Source organism: Pogona vitticeps, chromosome 7 (assembly GCF_051106095.1).
Source record: "Pogona vitticeps strain Pit_001003342236 chromosome 7, PviZW2.1, whole genome shotgun sequence".
NCBI lineage: Eukaryota > Metazoa > Chordata > Lepidosauria > Squamata > Agamidae > Pogona > Pogona vitticeps.
In genome coordinates this window covers 17,993,838-18,010,455 of record NC_135789.1, presented here as the reverse complement: position 1 = coordinate 18,010,455, position 16,618 = coordinate 17,993,838, and the positions used below count along the sequence as shown (strand labels likewise).

The 16,618-nt window shown below is 45.0% G+C and overlaps 1 protein-coding gene across 2 annotated transcripts; it reads left to right on the top strand.

The window, feature by feature from the left end:
* Positions 1 to 454: 454 nt before the first annotated feature.
* TINCR (TINCR ubiquitin domain containing) lies at positions 455 to 13,960 on the top strand. Of its 2 annotated transcripts, none has more exons than XM_072978174.2 (3): positions 455 to 6,050; positions 11,432 to 11,524; positions 12,440 to 13,960. In XM_072978174.2, the coding sequence occupies exons 1-2, from the start codon at positions 5,590 to 5,592 to the stop codon at positions 11,433 to 11,435; spliced, it is 465 nt and encodes a 154-aa protein (XP_072834275.2). In that variant the 5' UTR covers positions 455 to 5,589; the 3' UTR covers positions 11,436 to 11,524; positions 12,440 to 13,960. The 2 variants fall into 2 exon arrangements, 1 of the variants encoding a protein (XP_072834275.2); XR_013537939.1 differs by lacking the exon at positions 455 to 6,050 and adding an exon at positions 6,199 to 9,424.
* The last annotated feature ends 2,658 nt before the right edge of the window (positions 13,961 to 16,618 follow it).

Below are 16,618 nucleotides of genomic sequence, written 5' to 3'. Positions count from 1 at the left end.
GTAGCTTCCTTGTCTTTCACCTATATTCTTCTTGTTCTAATTCTAGAAATAATTTCCCCAGTTATTCCTCTTAAGTATAGGACCAGGAGGGATTAATCTTAAAGCAGGTGAGAGTATCTGTGTTTCTCCTGCCCAGAGGTTGGCAAGTTCGGCCTTCAAATTCATTTCTGGTTTTGTTTTGTTTTGCCCAGATGGAGGGGCTGTAGGAGCTCCTCTTCGAAATTAAATTTAAATTAAATTAAATTAGAGGACACTAGATTCATTCAAGCGAAATTACATTACATGGTACTAAATTAGATTAATCTTTTGTTGTGTTTATCTGATTTTTGTTTATATATATATATATATGTGTATATGTGTATATATATATATATATATATATATATATATATATATATATATATATATATATATATATATATATATATATATATATATATATATATACATACATATATATATACATATATAATTTGGAGAGCCTTCTCAGAGCTAGGATGATGAGGACTAGGATCTTAATATAGCTGAAGGCGGACCGTAGTAGATCCTATTGATTCACATCTTGGAAATCCCAGTTCAAGTGCTCTGCTTTAGGGGGAGGAAAAAACCCGTAAGTGTGAAGAAGGGGACCCCCCTCCTTCCTTTATCATCTACTGCAACTGGCTGCATGTTTATACATACACAAAATAATAATATGATTTACATACCAGGTGAAGAAGCTAATCAAGGCCCTGATGTTGAGTTTTCTGATTGCCCTTTAAACACCTCACTGATCGCAAGTGTGCCCAGTTTGAACTCATGAAAGATGGGGAGACGCCGGATCTGGCCTTTGGAGAAAAAATAAATTAACTCATCCTCAGATCATCATCCTTTGGGTGGATTTCCTATGTGGCAGTTTCCCAATCTGCCACCAGGGGGCAGTGTGAATTAAGAAATCTGGTCTCATAAAGACATGTTTTATTCAAGTCTATGGATAAAATATAGAAAAATCTGATTCTCCTAAAGCTTTTCCCTCCCCCCTCCCCCTGCACAAAAAGCATAAATGAAAGCCAGGAACATCGGAGTTCAGAAATCATGATTGAAAAAGGTCCCTTTTTAAAAAAAAGAATAAATGCTCAGGTCTGAATGGTTGTGTTAAGGATGTTTGCTTTCTAATACAGACACCCTTCGGCTCTGCTTGTCGAAAGGAAAGCGGATCTTTTAAAAGCCATTATTTTGCCCTCCCTGGCCCTCCATATATTGAACCACCTTTTGCCTTCCACTCTTTTAGAGCATTTAAAGCACCTCAGCTAATTATTATTATTTTTAGCTTCAATCTGCTCTTAATGACAACCGTGACCCTCTCCTGCCTCTGCATTTAGGAGTATGTGCTGCAATTCTATCGGAGCCAAGCAAAATCTCTTCTTTATTTCCCACCTCCTGAGTCGGCTGGATTTTATTTACATTTTTCAAGGTTTGACCTGTCAAGTTCGTTCCCAGACCTGTTGTTCATTCAGCAAGCTTTGCTCAACCTCAGCGATCAAGTTCTTATATAATCTCGATGGACAGTGAAAACATGGAAAGTTGTGCGTGCACGCTTTCATGGCCACTGTGGGAGTTTTGTCTTTTTTAGCCATCCCCCCCCCCCCGAAACGAGTGCTGGGAGCCATGTTTTGTCCTCACCTGTTTTTGGTCTGAAGTTTAGTCCCCAGCAATCTCCGGTTGGAAACAAGGCCAGGAAGCAGGCACTCCCAGTCAAAGGCGACAAGAGGGGGCTAGACAGACACATATAAAGGCACCCATATTCTTGTTCTTACACTCTATCACCTCTTAACTTATGAAGCTATGAATGTTTCCAAAATTTTCTGTCCTCAAATGTCAACGGCCCTGCTCACCTCTTGCCAACTCAACAGTTGTGGCTTCCTTTAGGGAGTCGGTCTATCTCACATTAGGTCTTCCTCTTTTCCTGCTGCCTTATGTCTTTCTCAGCATGTGATGGTCTTTTCCAAAGAACCCTGCCTTCTCATGGAGGGCCCAAAGGCAGGACAGCCTCAGCTTCATCCTTGTTGCCTCCAGAGAGCATTCAGGCTTGATTTGATCTAGGACCCACTTGTTCTTCCTGACAGTCCAGGGGATCTCCTCCAGCACCACGTTTCAAAGAGATCTCCCCTCCCCACCTGCCAGCTTTCTTAACTCTCCAGTTTTCACACCCATACGTGGTGACTGGAGAATACAAGAGTGTGCATGATCTTGGCCTTCAGGTACAGATCCTTCCACTTGAGGATCTTTTCCAATTCCATCATGGCTGCCCTTCGGAGTCTCCGTTGTCTTCTGATTTCTTGGCTGCAGGCCTTCCTTTGGATGGAGGATTGAACCAAGGTGCGCAAAATCCCTCACTATTTCGATTTTTTCATGATCAACATTAAAATTATGCAGTTCTTCTTACTTTAAAGCAGTTCTTTTATAGGGACTAGAAACTTTATTTCGTTTTAGGGATCGTAACTACGTGGTAGACCAACTGATTCACAAGCCTGACGTTTCATATTGAAGCAGTTATGTGCCATGATTATGAGGAGCTACTGCCAACCCGAGTATCCCATAGAGAACCTGAATGGAGATAGTCCATATGGAAATAAGACTGGTTCCTATTGAATTCTTTGATTCCACTCATGGGAACTAGGATCTTACTTGTGAGGACTCAGCTAAATAATCCGAAGACTGGGCTCTAACCTCACCTTGCCATTTCTTGCTTTAGTGCTGATTCAGATGCCACCGGCTGTAGCTTTTGCATGAGCAGGTACCAATGAGCACAGATTTTTAGTCCGAACTTTCCCCCTCCAGACATCCAAGATGCAACCACCTGTTCCTTAAACAGCTTCAGCACCTTGGAAAGTTCAGTCTGCCTGAAACTGACCGGAGCTTTCGGAGGAGCTAAACTCCCCTTTCGCCCTCTATAACGCCTTTAAAGTTCTGACTACCACCCGAAAGGGCCAGTTTGTCGACAGAAATTGACAATTAATTTCGGTATCCTCTGGAGCCAGTTCTGGTTGTTGATCCTTCTGGAGAGACAGGAAAATTTAAAACAGAACAGAACTTTTGTTTGTTGTTTTAGAGATGATTTTTAAACATGTTTTTCAGCTTTTGGTCTCAGGAAGGGAGAATCATACTGGGCTGTCGAGCTGTTCTTTAAATGAATATTGATGTGGTGTTTCCCACTTTTTAGAGATATCCTCGTGTTATCTCTCCGACTCTGCCTTTTCTGCCTAAATTGCTTTTCATGTTTTTCTTAATGGATGTTTCTCCTGCGACAGCGCTCGTACCCAGGCCCCTTGTTTGTCTTTGAGGAAAAGGGGAGGGGGGGAGCGCTAAGGCAATTCGGCTGGGTTTGGTTTGTAAATCATGCCGAGTGAAGACTGTGGAGTGGATAGGAAAAAACTGGGAAATGGGTGGCGTGGCAGTCTGATTCATCTTTCCCGTCTCTTCTGCACCAAACGGGCAGGGAGCCGGAAGGAGCCGGCCCTGCTGTGGGGCAGGAAGATAATCCCATCAGCCTAGTTTAGTGGGATTTAGGTCCCTGGCTGCCGAGCCAGAGGTTGGGAGTTCAGTTCCCCCATTGGGCCTCCTTGATAAGGGGCTGGACTGGATGATCTTTAGGGGTACCTTCCAGCTCTGCCATTCTAAAATGTTATTGATGATGGTAATGGTGCAAATTCAAGAGGGAAAGATAGTGCAGCATAGCAGATAAGAGCATTAGACGAGGCCTCGAGATACCTGGGTTTGAATCCCGGCTGGGCCATGGGAACTCCTGGGGAATGGGAAACCACCCCTTGAGTTGCCGTAAGCGGCGAGGAACTCAAAAGGTTATCTACGTGAACCCCAAGGCAAGAAACTCACATGGAAAAGTTCTGTGACAGATGGCCATCTCTTTCCAAAACAGGAGAGCCCACGGCCTTCTGAGGGGGTCTGTTGCATTCTTGAATCCGGTTCTTTCCTGTCTTGAGCTGAAATTCGCTCCTGGAAGGGGGGGACACCTTGATATGGGTGGAGGCAGATTCTCAGCTCCCTGCGGGGTCATAAAGAGGCACAGGGAAACCCATGATTCCACCCTGTGTTCTCTTGACTGCAAAAAGCAATCATGTGACAAGGAGTTCCCAATGATTTTCCCAAGCAGGAAACAGAGGCCTTCTCCTACTTTCGGTTTGCACAGCTTCGTGATGGGGAGATCAAGGGGAATGTATGTGGGGAATCTCCTTTCCTCATGGAAGACAGGACAGGATTAGAGACAGGACAGACTGGAGTAGAAAGAGAGTTTTTCCCTACTATATGCCAGATTTGAAGAGAGTAACCAGGCTACATTATTCTGGGAATCTGCGAAAACAGAAAGAAGCTCTTTCCCTAATTCTTTATAATTTTATTGAATTTGCTTTGATTTAATGTTGCTTTCTACCAAGCGCTCTGTGAGACAACTTTCACACTGTGAGCTGCGTGGCGGCATGAAGGGTTTATTTACTCCTTTACGAAACCTGTTGTTTCTCTGCTGTCAAATCAGAACCAACGTGTGGGGACCCTAATGTGGTTTTCAAAGCAACTCAGATATTTAAGGAGTGGTTTTACCAATTCCACCCCTCCGTGATGAGTTTCCATGGCTAGGTGAGGATTCGAACCCAGGCCTCGTGAGTCGTGGTCCATCTCTCTAACCACTACACCACACTGGGTATCTGTTTCGTCTGGACTTCGCCTTTTCTCCTCTCCTTTCCAGCTCCTAGGAGTAAATAACACTCAAGGTAGCAAACAAGAAAAGTAAGGATCAACAAGTAACATTTAAAGCGTGGAACCAATTAATTAAAGCAAGGTGTATTACAAAGCCCTTAAAGCATCCTTTTAAAAGCAATTTTGAAAGCTGCTAAATAAATAAAGAACCTGCAGAGGATCGTTTTCTGAATGCAGATTTCCCTTCGCATGAAAGAGAATTCAAGATGTATAAACCCGTTACAGTACTTGTGGTTATTTTTTGGGAGGGGGGGGCTGGCGGAACATACAGTTGCAACTCACACCTGTGATTGTTTCCTCTTTTTTAAAAAATATCAGCCATTCTTTTGCAGCCCTGTCTTTCTAAAAGAGCTTACAATATTTAAAATATGATCCCCTTAATTTTTAGTTGCTGCTCACGGGCATCATCTTGTTTGCTTATTGGGGGTTCAGGCTTTTCGCTAAAGGAATGCTTCTTCTCATCCCGTGTTGCAGCGGGACGTGTTAAGGGCCAGGGGGTGAAGGATCTCACCTCCCTGTTGGATCACAGCTCCCATCCTCCCCGCTCCATTGACTGCTCTGGCTAAGGCTGATGGAAAGCAGCAGGGAAAGAGAAAGGCCAATGACAAGATGGACTGACTCCCTAAAGGAAGCCACGGCTTTTGAGTTTGCAGGGCTGTCGAGGATCTTACGGGGATGGCTCCTTCATGGGCTTGCCAGAAGTCACAGGAGACCGGATGGCACAAAACCACCACTGCAACGTTCAAGAGCTGCGACCTTGCTTTTTCACAACACCTTCGGAGTTTTATTTTATTTTTTTTTTTTTTTGTGGAGAAGCACATGGTGCACCAGTAACACACAATGCTTCTGAACCAGGAATGTGAGCGGGGTGACTCAACAGCTGTTTGGAACCGGTTTAGCCGGGCCTGGAGGGTGGCGCTCTCCTCCGAAACCCATCCTTGGGAGTTTCTCCTCAATCGCTCTCTCTCGATTTTTTTCTTGCCAGGCAGCTTCATGCTTCTGTCCGCAGCCGTCCCAGCCGCCGTCTGGAAGCTGGAGGGAATGGACACCTTGCGGAGAAGCTTTTCCAGGTGGAAAAAATACCACATCAAAGTCCACCTCGGTGACGAGGATGTTCTGCTGCCCTTAACGGTCCGGCCCACGGACACTATGATGGACTTACGAGCCATGCTGGTGCGGGAAGGGATCACCTCCTGGAAAAAGATCTTTTATTATAATGCCCGACAGCTGGCTGAGCACGAGACGGTGAAGGAAGCCAAGATCCAGAACGGTTCTGTCCTTTTGCTGATCAGCAACAAAAGGTAAGCCGTGCTCCAGAATCTATTCCCTCCTCCTCCTCCTCCTCCTCCTCCTGTATTGTTATAATAAAAAACAATAATAATCTCAGAGCTTCTGAGTTGGAAGCGACCTGTGAGCTCATCTAGTCCAGCCCCTGTTAGGGAGGCCTAGTGGGAGATTCGAAGTCCCAACCTCCGGCTCTGCAGCGAGATGCCCAAGGCACTGAGCTAATGTGAAATTCTATATTTATAACTCTTATGTTTAACTTTACAGAGTAGTGCTGGAAATGGCTTACCACTTTGTAAAGCTATAATGGAGTAAGAATAAGAATCATCATCATCTCAGAGCTGGAAGGGGCCCTGTGGATCATCAATTCCAGTTCTTCTCAGGGAGGCCCACGGGGGGGAGGGAATCGATCTCCCAACTTCTGGTTCTGCAGCCAGAGACCTAAAACTGAGCTCTCTAGCATATAAACGGGGAAAACAAGCTGGACCATTGAATGGCTTGAGTCAAATAAATTCAGTCCCATTGTAAAAACTCATCTATAATCTGCTGTGATGTTTTTACCTGTTGGTAAGCTTCAGCAGTTAAAAACATAACAGCAGATTATAGATCATTTTTAAAAGGTGGGTTTTCATGTCTGTTCTAAAAGTGAGAATGGATGACGATTCTCTCTATCTCCCATGTTTTCTAGGTTTCTATCGTCATTTTTCCTTGGGAGTGGGTCTTTTACAAAGCTAATAGCTCTTTAGTGCCCATCTGAGCTCAAGTTGTCCCAACATACTCTGCATTTCAATAGGGCTAGATCACAACTGTGTATTATAATCGGAGGCTGAAAATAGCCTATGACTGGTTACCTTCAACTAGAAGTTTTTGAAGTGACAACCAAAGTATACAGCAGTTAAAATACACTGACGTGTGATTACTTGGTATCTAAATTATGTGGGTGTTGTGACTAATGCCTAGTTACTTCCCACGTGTTAGTTCCTTTCAAAGGGCATTTAAAACCCTTTTTAGATAAATTTGAAAGTGTTATTTTGGGGATTTATGCCATTCTTTAGGCAAAACCCATGTATTTTTACAAATATTTCCAAGGTGCAATATCAAAACTGACCACTAGGAGGAAGTAGAGATTTCCTTTTCTTCCCCCTGCTCCCCCCCCCCCCCGGCTTGTTGGTAATCACAACACAATGCATTAATAACACTCAACACAGTGAACTACTTCCACCAGGGGAGTCACGATGGCTGTTGAAGCATAATAAAATACCTAGTTCCTTTTAAAGTGAAATGTTCTGAGGGCCAAGGGTTGCTGGGAAAATATGTTTCTTCCCAGCTGAGGAAACAGAAACTTTAGAAGAATTTTCAGGGAAGGAGGACTTGGTTGTTCTGGCTGGTCAAAAAAATTTGACAGGCTTTGGCCCCACATGCTGAGTTTGGTCGCGCCACGGTGCCGAAAGTATCCCTTTCTTAGGAGAACAACACCCCTGAAGGGTGGGAATCTCAGGCGGTCGAGGAAAAACTTTCTGATTTCCTTTAGGAAGTAGAAGCAACATGATATTTGATTATTTCTCTGCTCTCCAGCCACCCCCAACCCCCTCTGTCTCCTGCATGGATGTTCATCACATGCCGTTTGGATAAACAATAATTACGCGCTCTGCGCAAGGCTCTGACTTGGCATTGAACTATGTCCTGCAGATCCACTGAGCCTGTTTTTCCAGCGCCTCGGGTTTGTGGGTTCCGTGTGACGCCAGAACATCTCATCTTGATTTATTTGTTTGTATGTCAATGTGAATGCAGGCACGTGACTGAAACGTCACCCATACAGGATCAGAGGAGAAACGTTCCTTGGTTTTGCTTCCTCTTCCGTTCATGAGTTTTTAAAGATTTTCCTGTGTCAAATATTCTGAGGTTTACGAACGATGTCTCTGTGGTAGTGCTTCAGCCCTACGTGATCATCCCCTCGCACGGAAAAGGATGTTGTCGTAGATACTTAATGGTGTCAAGAAGTCAGAACTTGTAGGGTTGAAGCCTTGGGATGGTCTGAGCACCAGCGTCCACAAAATCTGCTACCCCTTCAGGGCTTGGTTCTTCCCTCTGAGCTTCACCACTATCCTCACGGGAACTGGGAGAAACCTGGACTCCCTAAGGAACAGTCTATTTTTTCATATAAGCTCTTCCAGTTGTAGTTCAAGATGATGGAAACAGGTTTCTGGGTGTTCCCCTTCCTGACGTTCATTATACCTTTTGTGTAGAGATTCTCCTGTTGTCCAATGTGGAGCACAGAAGGACGTTGTTGGCCAAGGTGACATTAGCCGAGGAACAAGTAAACATGCCCTGCTATTGTGCATGATGTTGTGGGGGCTGTGATTGTGTCGCCGGAGTAGACACTTGCCATTGTAAGCCTCATCAGTGGATCATTGTAAGCCCCCTTGAATCAGTGGAACTTGAAAAAAATGTCAATTCACCAAATCCTGACTGATTCAAGGGGCTCAAGGCAGTGAACCATCAATCATGTTATACAGTTTTAACTTGAATTTGCCTCCAGAAGTTCCACCATTTGGGTGAATAACTGCAGAGGTAACTAACTAGGTTTCAATCATGGCACATCAAAACTGCCCAATGAAAACCAATGGGAAACACATGGAAAGCATACGGGAAAAGATGTTTTCAAACTTTTCCATCCCCTGATGGAAAGCCTATGGTTTTCCTTGTCTTAGTGAGCCGGGGGGGGGGGGAGACGGCCTCCTGTGATTAATTCCTGTTGCTGTGTTTAATTTTGTGATAGCCAAGCAGGAGAGGGAGGGGAAGGCCATGCTCCCAGACTCAGCTCCTTCCTCTTCCGACGTGCCTTTTCGAAAAAACCATGCCGGAATCCCACTGCCTTTTCTCCCACCCGATCCCTTCTCCAGGAATCGGAGCCAGAGATGTGGTGGGGATGAGGAATGACAGGCGGTGATGAAAACTGAGGCCAAGCAGATTTTGGAGGGCCGGGAAGTGACGGATGGAGGGGCAGAGAGAATTTGGCAGCGCATCTTTTCCACCGGGCCTGCTCTGCAGCAAAGCCGTTCGGCATTGGCCAGCTTTATGAGCTGGGGCGATGGCGTGGGTCCACATTTTGGATCATCTGGGAGCCCCCCATGGACGAAAAACCGAACCCATTGCTTGGCTGTTTAGTTAGATCTGAGAAAGGATGGTGGGGGGAAGCAAGGGCCAGCCCCCCTTCTATGCCATTAGCTTTGGAAGTAACTCCCTAGGGCGGGAAATTACTTGTAATTCTTTCCTTTTTTGCTGTAAATGTGGGTGCTACTAATTGTGCACCCTTGAATTCACCAACGCTGTGCACAAGTTCCTTGTCGGAAAAATCAGAGGGTTCAGAGGTCTGTTTGAAGCCCCCAAGGTGAGAGAGAGCCACCACACAATGCAAACAGACCCGGGTGCAAAATCTTTAAAGCTCTAAAGTATAAATTCAAGTACAAATTCATAACTTCCCTGAGCTATCATGCCAAGAGTGGCATAGATGTCATGAAAGAACTCTTAATAACTTCTGCTCCTCTTAGCAAAAGAAATGTACAGTAATCTTTTTCAGCTGCTTTTCTAGTTGCCAAAACCATTTGTTGCTCCAATGCAAGGGAAATCATGCTCCTTACTGAGAAGAAAGGGCACTATCCTGTATTCCTTAAGGTATTTGCATCCTTTCCCCTCAGACCAGAGGGAAAAGAGATGGTTGTCATGCCAAATGAGATGGCTTAGTCATGAGCGAGCTGCCAAGACCCATTGACTTTACAAAGCACCTGCTCCCAGGTGATGAAAACATCCAAAACTGGTCGTTTTCAGAAGAACAGGTTTCCCCTTTTGGTGTGGCGAAAATATCGCTAGGATGAGCTCACGTTTACTAAGCTGGGATGTAACCTGAGCTGTCTCTCTTGCTTCCCTTTGCTTTGGAAGCACGAAACCCTGACAGCGACAACCCCCTCCCCTTCCAGTATTTGTTCTGATGGGACGTGGAGTCGAAAGACCTCTAGAAGGCTGTATCTTTTTTCCACCTGATGGAAGGCATGGAGTGTTTCAAAACTTGGGAAACCTGTTTAAGCTTGAGAACTGAGTTCAAGAGGCATGAAAAGCTGAGAAGACGGGGGGGGGGGGCAGATCTACCCACATATTTTTAAAACCCATGTAAAATGTTGGTTAAGAGCCAAAGAAACACCTGGTGTTGCGGCAAACGTCCCTCTCCAGGTGAGCCATACTGCCTTTCCCTCAATCACTGAAGGCACCATTTCCAGATTTGCGTCTTCGGATGGCTTCTTCTGAATTTTAGTTAGATTTCACACTGTATGTCCAGGACCAGCCCTGGAGAGCCACAGAGCCCAAGTGTAGGAATCAGTCTTTGTCATGGGGTGGATGGAAAGGGTGTTCGCAGAAGCGCCTTCCTGTCAGACGAGCAAGCTACTCCCTTGTGAAACTAAGCTGGGGTACAATTAAAGATGATGCTACCCTACCTTGTTATTTTAAGAGGTGGGACCAACCTAGCAAGTTATTATCTTGTAGACATGGGGCTTCACCTTTTCCTTGGGTCAGATGAACACAAAACAATGCAAAGCTTTAAAAAAACAACCTGCGTTTTTTTTTCCTTACCCATGTTGATTGTTCCACTTCTGACCACCTCCAAAACAGCCTCTCGTTAATGGCCTCGCTCAACGTAGAGCCATGATTTCCTTTAGGTAATCTGTCCGCCTCTTCCTGTTTTCCTGCTGTCTTCAGCTTTTCCCTGCGTTATTGCATTTCCCACCATGTTTTGCTTTTCTTGATGCGTCCAAAGGACAGCAGCCTCTGTTTTGATAACATGCGCCTCTGGAGAGAGGTGCGCTTGATTTGAACCCCCTGGTTTGTCTTTCTGACAGTCCAGGGTATCCTCAGAACTCTTTTCCAGCTCCACATTTTGAATGAATCAGTTCTTTTCTTGTAAGCTTCCCGCCCCCCCCCCATTCCATGTGTAGTAATTGGAAATATCATAATATAGATGATCATAGCTTTGGTCTCTAGTACATCCTTGTGCTTAAAGATCTTTTCCTGTTCATAGCTGCCCTTCTGCATCTCAATCATCCTTTTCCTTCCAAAGTCCAGAAGAGAGCATAAGCCTTTTAGCTAAGATATGATATGGAGATGTATTCTGGATTGCCACCACATAGCTCTTCTTATTTTATTTTATTTATTTCTCCTCCGTCTTCCTATTATTTTTCTTCTCGGCATGATGCTAATCATGATGGGCTTTGCAAGGGAGAAGCACACGCCAATAATATTTTCATGCTCTTCCCCACGTCGGTTTCGATCCATTCTGTCTCCTCCCCGCAGCTGTAGTTTTTGGATTGTTGATGAAAGCTGACTATCTTTCTCATTCTCGACACAGGTGAAGTTCACCTTGAGGATCTGAAGGAAAGCCCACTGTGATGCCCTCAGTCAGAAGGCGAGATTTCCATCTCTTTCTCGGAGGCTGGAAAGCGTAGGTATTCCTTCGATGGCTCAAAGCAGTTTGGAAATATGCAAAGCTTTTGGGGGGGGGGGGGAGACTCCAAACAGGAAAGTCCTTTGCCAGTTGTGCCCGTACAAGGAGAGTTCTCATGAATATTTTTTGCACGACCCTGACAGAGACCAAGCGATGGGGGTGTGTGGTGTGGCCGTTCCCCCATGTCTTCCTTGCAGGTTTCGCACTGGAACCTGGTCTGCTGTGTTGGAAGCAAGGTATTCATTTAGAAAAAGCTTTGATGGGAGGGTGAATTTTACTTCCAAAGGTTTATCATAGGTGTGAGAACAATGTGCCTGAGGAGGCACGTAGCTGTTGACTTTTTTGGGGGGGCATAGCCCCCATGGCCCCCTAAAACTTTGAGGGGTTGGAATATATTTATATTTTAAATTTACTTCCAAATAAGCTTCAGACTTCTCTGTGCCTTTTTGAAAACGAATAAAACCTCAAGATTTAGAGCTTTTACTGCATAAAAAACCTTTTGCCCCAATTTTACAGGCATTGTTAGGTATTCTTTCCCCCAGATTTTATTTCTCTCCAGAAGACTCAGCAACCTCTGGTGCATCTCACTGGGATGAGGTGGGCTGTAATGAATGATCCCAGGACCTCCTCTATAGAGCTTTAGCCGTGCTGCACAGTGGAGCTTCCATGTACTGGAGCAGTCTCTCTTAGATTACTTAAAGGGGCAAGGAACATGAGAGGGCTGTTATTTCCCCAGCCACCGGTCGACTGAGGGAGGGAGCAGAACAGGACACGGATGTTTGATCCAAAGTGGGCCTGACCTAGAAGAGGGCAAACCACTTAATTTGCATTCTTCGTTTCATTGAGACTCTCAAGTTCATCTCTGATCCTACCCTGTTTCTCTCCCCCCCCCCTTCCTTGGTTAAATTACAGCTCTTATGCAAGGCGGAGAAAGCAAACGCAGTCTGGCAGTTGAGGCCGTCTGCCCAGGGTCTGGATCCCGTCCCAACCCGGCCATCGAGGTGGAGGCGGCGTTGGCGTCATCCGGAACACTTGGCTGAAGACGTTTCCGCTCAAGCAGAATCCGAGAAGGAGTTGTCTCGGCTGGTTCCGGGACACCTCTGCCTCTTTTTGGGTGTCATTCTGATTAGGATGTTTTCCTTGCTGATTATTTATTTATTTATTTATTTATTTTATTCGATGTACGTCTTCTCCTGCAACACCAGGATTCCTCCCAAGCTGCTTCGCACCACCTTCTTTTGTGGGTTCTCCAGCCAAAAAAATTGTGCCCTCCATAGCCCTAGGCCAGCTGGTGGTGAAAGGTTTTGGGAATTGCCGCCCGAGAGCCCCCCGGTTTATCTGAGGTTGGGAACCACATCCCCCAGACCTTAGAGAAGAAGCCACACCTGCTTCTGCAATTCCCACCCACCAATGTTTTTCCCCCCTATAAAACACTTTTTAAAACTGTGAGTGCCCTCTTCTGCCCTCTAGTGGTCAAAAAAATAATTTTGTTCCAAAGTTTTGGAGGAAGCACTGGTGGAGGGGGGGGCGATGGTGACTGTGTCCCCCTTGAAGGCTGACTTCTGAGCCATTAAAAAAAGGACATTGTTTACCTTCTCGGCTGTACTAAGCTGGGCCACAAAGACAGGTTGAGGAAGGGTGGGTGTTTCTTTTTTCTTTCTTTTTTTTTTGGGGGGGGTGTCCACCTGTTCCAAAATAAGACTTTCGGGCTCGGGGGTGGGTGGAGAAAGGTTTCAATCCTCCCACATATAGAATGAAGCCAATTTCCTGGATCTTGCAGGCGAAGGAAGAAGGTCTGCTTGGCTCCCTCTTAAGGGAATCTGTGTTGCAGACAGAAAACAAAGAAAAGAGCTGCATTAAAGTGCTTCCCTCTCCATTCTGCTGTGAATTGGTCCCTTGTTCAGAACCCTTGAGGCCTAAAATCTTTATTTCATTTTATTTCATTTGAAAGAGAAAGGACCTAGAACAGAAAATGATGAAGCCGAGGCATGAGGGGTCCTGATTTGGGCCTGCCATGGTAGTGCAAGACGAACCAGAGAAGAGAGTCATGCTGGGGAAAGTGGAAGGCAGTGGGAAGAGAGGAGGACCCCCAATGTGAGATAGATCGACTCCCTAAAGGAAGCCATGGGCTTGAGTCTGCCTTTTGTCCTCCCGCCACTGGTGGCAACTTCTTTGGACATCCCTCGAATTCTTTCGGGTTTTTAGCCTGAACTTTACTTGGGGCATTGGGAAGGAGAGGTGTAGGGTTCAATACTTCATTATCTCTTACCAGTGGCAGGCTAAAACTGATTCACCACACCTCTGAACCTGGAGCCACACACAGCCCCACTGCCGCTGCTGACCCCATTTAAAAAATGGGGAAATTCTGTCTGGGGCCGTTTGGCTGTTAACACAACTTTTGAGACAAATAAAAGATTGAACACTTCATATTCACCAGATTTGCCCTTTTTCTGAACCACTCCTTAGATCATTCTTGGTAGTTCTGAATGCACGGAAATATACATCTAAATAGTCTCCGCGGGAAAACCGATGCATTTAAAGATGGCCTTTTTTGGTATAAATATGGCACCTTCACGTATACGTTCATGTAAGTATCAAGGAATACATTTTGAATCTGTATTTTCTTGACAGTTCTTTAAGAGGTTATTTTGGGGAGATGGGAATCAAGTTTCACCATTTTTTAAGGAGGGGCGCGATGGGAAAGGAATTCTGGGCGAGAAAAAGCAAACGCATCCATAGGGCCTGGCGGATGCGATAGAGACAGATTGCGTTCATTCTGATGTTTACATTTCCCTCCCCTTGCCTCTAATCTGGATGATGGATCCGGAAGATGATAACTGCCATTCGGCTAATTAGGACTGTAATTGTGGTGTGAGCACCATCATCATCTCATATATTTTTTGTCTGATAAATAATAATAATTCCCTCTTTATTTCCAGCGTCGAGGCGAGGAGCGTGTGGGTTGCGCTGCCAAAAGAGGAGAGTCACTGGTGGGGTGGGGAAATGTCACAATTTGCCAAAGCAGCGAAAAGCATTGACAAAAAGCATCACTGGGTAAGGGGAACCCGGGTGTAAAATTTGGTGTGTGTGTGCGTGAGGCACTCACCCTGCTGGCCCACCCCGGCCTTCGGAAAAACTGCTGTTAGTTCTAACTCGGATTAGACAAGGGAGGTGAAAAATACTCAATCTGTCTGGACTGGCTGGTGTAGGCTCAGTAGGTCGCACAGCCTGTCTGCGGAGTGCAAGGGGGGGCTTGGAGTTCGAATCCCGCTCTGCCTCTTGGAAGGGAGCCAGCTGGGGTGGCTGACGTTTCGTGCCCTGCCACGGGCAAACTGCCCAGGGGTCGGTGTGTGTCCCAGAGCACCCCCACCTCCCGAGGGAAGGATGGAGGCCACATTTCGGAGGACTTAATACTTGAAAAGCCGTAAGTCGCTTGATGCAGGACACAATAATTATTATTGTGACCTGGTGGGAGGACTCAGTGAAGCCCCACAGATTTATCCCCTGCAGGCTGAGAGTGCGGCGTGGTGGAGTTTCTCCTGCTCTCGACAAACTTGCCACGGTTTCTCCCCGAAACACCTCTGCTCAAAGCTAGTTCTCCCTGAAAAAGAAAAGACACCTATATAGACTTCTAAAGCCAACACAGAAAGACTTGGTTTAAAAAAAAAAGAATGTTACTTTTGAAGGCGACGTTTAACATTATTTATTTTTTATTTATTCTGTGTATTTATAGAGAGGTTCATGGGCTACTTTGCACCTGTAAGATGTATACCAGTTTTCTTAGGCATACAAAAGTGATATGAAGAATGAATGTGTTTGATTTGAAAGCGATTTTTTAAAAAAGTATTTATGTACATGTCTGCTCTGTGGTTTTTTTGTTGTTGTTTGTTTCTGGTCTGTTTCTGTGCAATAGGAGTAGAAGTAGACATTTTTTAAAGAAGTGGGGAGAAGAGTTAAAAAACCTTTCCCCCCTCCCCCACGCACGATAATTTCTCTTGTCTGGTTCCATTTTTTATGCTTCTTTCAGTCTCTTGAAGAAAGCTTCCAAGATCGAAAGTCGCTCACTTACAGAATTATCGGAATTCAACATGGTTGAGGATTTCATTCCAGTAAGGTTTTTAATAAGAATTTCCCTAAATATTTTCTTTGGGGTTTTGCCCCTTCCCCCATATTGGAAGTGGAGAAAAATAAATCAGAGGCAGTAACTCACTCCTATTGCTGTGTAGGTAAGGATGATTGTGGAATGGACTGACACTTTTGTATACAGTAGGACCCCTGTATCCGGTGGGGACCAGTTCTGAGTTCTCCTGCGGATGCTGGAAAATGTGGGTAATCGTGAATACTGTTTTAATAGTGAATTGTATACATAGCCTGATCTTTGGCTCCTTCTCGTGGCCAGTTCTGGTAATGGCATGGTGGAAATTATTTCACTAATGAACACTCTCACTCCCTCTAGTGACCAATTTTGGTAACTTCATTGTTATAAATATATATTTCTGACATTTTTCTTTTAATATTTGTAATATTATCAGACCATGAAAAAGTGAACCAGCAGATCCTGTGCAGGTGAGGGGCCCCTACTCTACAACAGAATTGTGTATTTCTCCACACTTCGATGTGTGTGATAATTCAAGCAGGATGCTTCCCTTATAAATGTGGGGGAAACCAAACCTTGCAGGTTCATCTGTCTGGTCCACTGCTTTGAGTACTTAATCTAGTGGTGAAATCCCAATGAATTCAATTGGAAAATGTGTGACCAGCCTTTTCCTCCCAAGCATCTCCTCACCTTTAACGTCCAGATAGCAAGAATTTGGTCCTCTTCCTGGGTGGAATAGCTTACATTTGCTGGATTTGAATTTGGAGCAGGAAAATCCGATCTGTATTAAGAAGTGTGTGGAGAAATACACACTTTTGTTGTCTACAAAAGTGTCAGTCTTTGGAGAAACACATTAAAATGTGGAGGGGTTTTATCATTAAATTGGATTTTTTTAAAATGTCTCGGAGTTTGGGTTTAATTGAACACAAATGTAAACTGGTGTCCAGCCTATTTCAGAGATATATCATTTGTATTCAGGCTGAAATCCTATATAC